Source organism: Schistocerca serialis, chromosome 10 (assembly GCF_023864345.2).
Source record: "Schistocerca serialis cubense isolate TAMUIC-IGC-003099 chromosome 10, iqSchSeri2.2, whole genome shotgun sequence".
NCBI classification, from domain to species: domain Eukaryota; kingdom Metazoa; phylum Arthropoda; class Insecta; order Orthoptera; family Acrididae; genus Schistocerca; species Schistocerca serialis.
The window spans coordinates 183,152,930-183,158,958 of NC_064647.1; the positions used below are offsets into that span (position 1 = coordinate 183,152,930).

Below are 6,029 nucleotides of genomic sequence, written 5' to 3' on the forward strand. Positions count from 1 at the left end.
TGTGCCCCATTACCATCTTTCATTACTTTCTAAACTACAGCAGTAGCTTTTAGGCTTTAGAATTATAAAAATGCACCTTGCAAACTAGAACAATCTCCTGTAAACGAACGTATATTTATCTGGTCTCATTCCTAAAAGGTATGCTTCCTAGGAGCTTCGATACTTGAGTAACAAAAAGTACTCACCCTGCACAAAAACACAAATATGTTCTTCACGTTAAGACGTTCGCTCGATGGTGCCGTGAAGTTTGAGAGAGCGCTCAGTACATGGCAGTGCTAATCTTCCATTGTCGGCAGCGCTCTAGCAAGAATGGGTCCCGAGAAAAGCGCCGTGTGCATGATGACCTTAATTCAGTGAGGAAGAGACTCTACAAGTTTCTTCACGAATGCCAATTCCACCTGAAGCCACTCATCCATAAGTAAATCCGTTCAGCTATAAAATTGCGAAGATGTTGAGTGCTACATTTACACCTACTGCCACAAAAGAGTCGCAGACTTTTTTTCTAGAGTTAAGATCAGGTGATTTAGCGGGCCAGTCGAAAAGCGATAGACTGATTGAGTGTTGGTGGAACCAGAAACGCAAGGTTGCAGCTCTGCAGAGATGGCTGCTGTCATCTTGGAATGCAGGAGTACCATGGAGATGTACGGGGTGATTCAAAGAAATGAGATATTTTGAAAGTTGTGTTGGTAGCCGTGGGCGATTGGTAGGACTGAATAACGTATGCCAGCCTGTCAACGACATCTTGCTATTTAGTTATCATGAATGCTTGGAGTGGTGTGTAACGTACATCTGCGATCGAAGCGTTTTACAAGAACAACGACACTGTGGAGGGGGCACGTAGAGAAATCCCCCATCATTTTCATTTAGGACGCCACGATTGTGTTCCATCAGCACATGCAGCGAAAACATGGGTATGTAATTTCGAGGAAACTGATTTGGCAACGGAAAAGGAACCTCCAGGCCTTGTGCGAACTGTTCGAATATCAGACAATATCCAAAATGTTAGAGATGCTGTCATAAGAAGTTCACTCAGCATCTTACAGACGAATATTTCAAGTGCTCGAAGAATAAAAGTGCAGGATTTGCAATGTCATCCCATATAATTTGCAGATCGTCCAGGAGCTGAAATCCAATGGTCATGTCATTTGACGACAACTCTGTGAATTAATGCTTCAAAATAAAATCGACAGACCATTTTTTTGAGGTCTAGAATGGCCATATGATTACAGTCACATCGAATTTTTACGTCGCCGTGCATGAAACCTATGTTGTGCAACAATTTCAGAGATTTACACATTTTACTGACGGCCTGGTTTCAGCAAGATGGAGAAATGTCACACATGGAACGAATATCGATGGCTGCTGCACGTCAATTATTTGGGGAACGTGTAGTTTCGAGAAATGGTGACATTCAGTGGTCTACCAGATCCTCGGATGTGTCAGCTTGTGATTTTTTTTTTTTGTGAGGTCATCTTCAAAGCAAAGTGTTCTTTAGTCGGCCTGCGACAACGGAAGAAACGAAACCCGAGAGTCGAGAAGCAGCTGCTGAAGTTCCAGTTGTAACAATGTAACGAAGAGACTGCAGGAATGTTTACATAGAAAAGTATCTCATGTGCAAGATGTCACCTTAAAAAAATAAACTGTATTGTACGCAGTCTAAAACGAGAATTCATTCACTTTTAAATGAGATCAATACATATTTTAAAAAATTGCTTCCATGAAATTATTTCATTTTCAAAATTTCCCACTTCTTTGAATCACCGTGTACAAGGAAGTACAACACGTGATCATTGAGAGTCTTGAAATAAACATTCTACTTCATCTTGAACTTAATCTGAATGGTGAAGCCAAAACATGGTAAGAAAAACACCCTCAGAACACCTCAGAACCTTATATGACCTGAACTGCACCTTGTAACCAGTGATCGTTAAATGACCTATTCGGACGCTGGCGCACTCCAAGCATTGTATAATTTGAAAAGAAGAAAAACTGGGACTTTTTGGAACGCATTGAACGTCTTCAACTAGATGCTGCGTAGTTTTGGTGCAACTTTATGTGCCTGTGGGATCTATGGTCGTCTGTGAGGTACCTGACTCCAAATATCGACTGCATTGTTTGATAATGTTCACACCGAAGCTGGTAGAGATGCACCTGCATTCACTGATAGGAGAAATTTAACTCACTTTGAAACTAATTGCTTTTCACAAGACATGGGATCCGTCCCTAGTCCCTGTCATTTGAGTTCTTTTCACAAGTGCTATTCTTATGACATGTTACAAGGCTTTGACTGGTACAGGATTCCCAGTAGATGCACTGGACAGGTCACATCTATACATCAGTCATTGGGCAACTTCATTCATGGTAAGGTCATGAGCTTGTCCACTTGTGATAATACCTTTCATCCATTCTGACAAAGATGTCTCCATGTCGACCCATCTTACTACACTGACAAGTGCGTCCATACAGCTAACTTCTTCATGTACAACACTTCACTTCCATGACTTAACACGGCAGTCGAGGGTCACGTGAGTGCCTTGTAGTGGTTGTCCGCCATGTAAAACGCTCAAATGCTAGCAGTGTACTTTTTTATTGGGTTACTAATATTTTATCTACTGGACTTATATGTACTTGCGTTAGGTGAATTATTCGGCATGAATTCATTAATTGGAAAATAATTGCTTCAAGATTCATTGTAATTTGTGTGTGTGACAGCGAATATGTTATATTGTTCAACATAGTTTGACGATACATGTTTGTTGCAGCAAGCAGTATTGAGGAAATTGCAGCACATACACCAACTGTCATCGAGTACTCGAGTGATACAAGCTTAGAGGACTACTCGTGTGTCAACACTTGGACTGTGAAGGGATTGAAGAGACTGTGCGTAGGAACAAGTATTGAGTCGGCTGTCTTAACCCATCAGAATTCCAGCAAATGGTGCATGGTCCTTACGAAGACATCCAACGAACTTCATTTATGTTTTTTGCTAAAAAAGAGTGAAACTAATAAGGTACTGAGAGCAAAGCTGAAAGCTGACGAGATTCTCCCAAATGGTGCAATACGTGAAGCATTTCCATGCAAATGGTATAACTTGAAGGAAGGAGAGAAATCAGAAACACGGGTCATTAGGAAAACAGACACAGCTGGACAGAACTACAGTGAAAATGAGATAGTACTAAAGTGTGAAGTATGCATACAGTACATTATTCAGGACGAGCTGCCAGTGGCAAATGCAGCAGAACCAAACGCTAGTATAGTGAGGGATCTGGATGAGATGTTGCACAAAGCAGTCCACACAGACTTTGAGCTGCACGCAGAAGGTAATGTTCTGAAAGTACACAGAGCCCTACTGTCAGTACGGAGCCCATACTTTGCTGCCATGCTGCAGCCTCACACAAAGGAAGCAAAGGATGGTTGTGTGGAGGTGACGGATGTGAAGCTGGAAGTACTGAAGCAGGTTCTGTTGTTTATGTACACGGGTGTAGCTCCGGCTCTCAGCAGCATGTCATGGGATCTGTTGACAGCTGCGGATACGTACCAGCTGCGGCAGCTGAAGCGCCAGTGCGAGACCCATATCGCCAGCTGTTTGAATGTGGACAACGCTGCCGCAACTGCACTCTACGCCTCTGTTTTCTCCTGCGACCTGCTGTGGGATCGTGCTATCCTCTTCATCAAGCGCAACCTCTGCCACGTGATGCGCACCGTTGGGTGGGCTGAGACTGTAGCTGCACATCCGGAAGTCATACAGCGTATCAGCGAGATGATGGAATGAGTCGATGAGAGGTAACCAATTATTTTCACTGCTTATGTAAACTTTCCATTGCTGGAAACACAGGAATACAGTTGTATCATAAGTTGAGATTAAAAATGAATTTTTCACAGACTGCAACTGGATGAGTTCCAATTTTTTATTGTGACATATTACAATAAAATAAATAAATAATAAATAATTTGAAGACCACGTAATTGTAGTCTGAGGCATATTCATTTTTACTCTTAGCTTCTGCAACACTTCTCAACTACTGAATATGTTCAGTGTATCATCTCTGATTGCAATTACACCGAAATAATGGTTATATTTCAGTATTTAAAATAAAATCTGAGGACAGGAAGTACAACATATTTTTTACTTGTTTTCATGTCGTCAGTCTTCCTGAAAGTTCGTTGCAGATTGATGATTTGTATATTCCATTTTTTACCTGGATTCTCCTGGACTGTATGTTGCAAGGGAAGTGCTGGTTTTCTTAAAATTAATTACTTTGTTATTCTCGTTATTAAGATTTGCTTATATAATCTGAATTACAAAACATTACTTTTGACCATTTGCCTGAATTTTGCATCTACAGTCATAGAACTCCATACTAGCAGCATGTCGTCTTTACAATACAGGGTGTGGCAAACATTTTGTCACAGATATTCATAGACATCAAGACATTAACAAAAACATTCTTTGAGTTTTGTGAATGTTGTCAGTAATCTTTAAATCATATATTTACAATCTAGAATGTAGTATCTCATTGGTCTTTGTTCAGACATAAATAAATGAAAATCAACAACTTACAATGAAATTGTAGTTTTTTTTTGCGATTAGGAAAACTGAAAAAATGCCTTAATACACTCCTGGAAATTGAAATAAGAACACCGTGAATTCATTGTCCCAGGAAGGGGAAACTTTATTGACACATTCCTGGGGTCAGATACATCACATGATCACACTGACAGAACCACAGGCACATAGACACAGGCAACAGAGCATGCACAATGTCGGCACTAGTACAGTGTATATCCACCTTTTGCAGCAATGCAGGCTGCTATTCTCCCATGGAGACGATCGTAGAGATGCTGGATGTAGTCCTGTGGAATGGCTTGCCATGCCATTTCCACCTGGCGCCTCAGTTGGACCAGCGTTCGTGCTGGACGTGCAGACCGCGTGAGACGACGCTTCATCCAGTCCCAAACATGCTCAATGGGGGACAGATCCGGAGATCTTGCTGGCCAGGGTAGTTGACTTACACCTTCTAGAGCACGTTGGGTGGCAGGAAATACATGCGGACGCGCATTGTCCTGTTGGAACAGCAAGTTCCCTTGCCGGTCTAGGAATGGTAGAACGATGGGTTCGATGACGGTTTGGATGTACCGTGCACTATTCAGCGTCCCCTCGACGATCACCAGTGGTGTACGGCCAGTGTAGGAGATCGCTCCCCACACCATGATGCCGGGTGTTGGCCCTGTGTGCCTCGGTCGTATGCAGTCCTGATTGTGGCGCTCACCTGCACGGCGCCAAACACGCATACGACCATCATTGGCACCAAGGCAGAAGCGACTCTCATCGCTGAAGACGACACGTCTCCATTCGTCCCTCCATTCACGCCTGTCGCGACACCACTGGAGGCGGGCTGCACGATGTTGGGGCGTGAGCGGAAGACGGCCTAACGGTGTGCGGGACCGTAGCCCAGCTTCATGGAGACGGTTGCGAATGGTCCTCGCCGATACCCCAGGAGCAACAGTGTCCCTAATTTGCTGGGAAGTGGCGGTGCGGTCCCCTACGGCACTGCGTAGGATCCTACGGTCTTGGCGTGCATCCGTGTGTCGCTGCGGTCCGGTCCCAGGTCGACGGGCACGTGCACCTTCCGCCAACCACTGGCGACGACATCGATGTACTGTGGAGACCTCACGCCCCACGTGTGAGCAATTCGGCGGTATGTCCACCCGGCCTCCCGCATGCCCACTATACGCCCTCGCTCAAAGTCCGTGAACTGCACATACGGTTCACGTCCACGCTGTCGCGGCATGCTACCAGTGTTAAAGACTGCGATGGAGCTCCGTATGCCACGGCAAACTGGCTGACACTGACGGCGGGGGTGCACAAATGCTGCGCAGCTAGCGCCATTCGACGGCCAACACCGCGGTTCCTGGTGTGTCCGCTGTGCCATGCGTGTGATCATTGCTTGTACAGCCCTCTCGCAGTGTCCGGAGCAAGTATGGTGGGTCTGACACACCGGTGTCAATGTGTTCTTTTTTCCATTTCC

The 6,029-nt window shown here is 44.5% G+C and overlaps 1 protein-coding gene across 1 annotated transcript; it reads left to right on the forward strand.

The window, feature by feature from the left end:
* The first annotated feature begins 2,749 nt into the window (after positions 1 to 2,749).
* On the forward strand, positions 2,750 to 3,772 carry LOC126424653 (speckle-type POZ protein-like). The gene has a single exon (XM_050087384.1). The coding sequence runs from the start codon at positions 2,750 to 2,752 to the stop codon at positions 3,770 to 3,772; it is 1,023 nt and encodes a 340-aa protein (XP_049943341.1).
* The last annotated feature ends 2,257 nt before the right edge of the window (positions 3,773 to 6,029 follow it).

Coding starts and splice junctions, on each gene's coding strand:
- LOC126424653 (XM_050087384.1), top strand. CDS start 2,750: ATGTTTGTTGCAGCAAGCAGTATTGAGGAAATTGCAGCACATACACCA.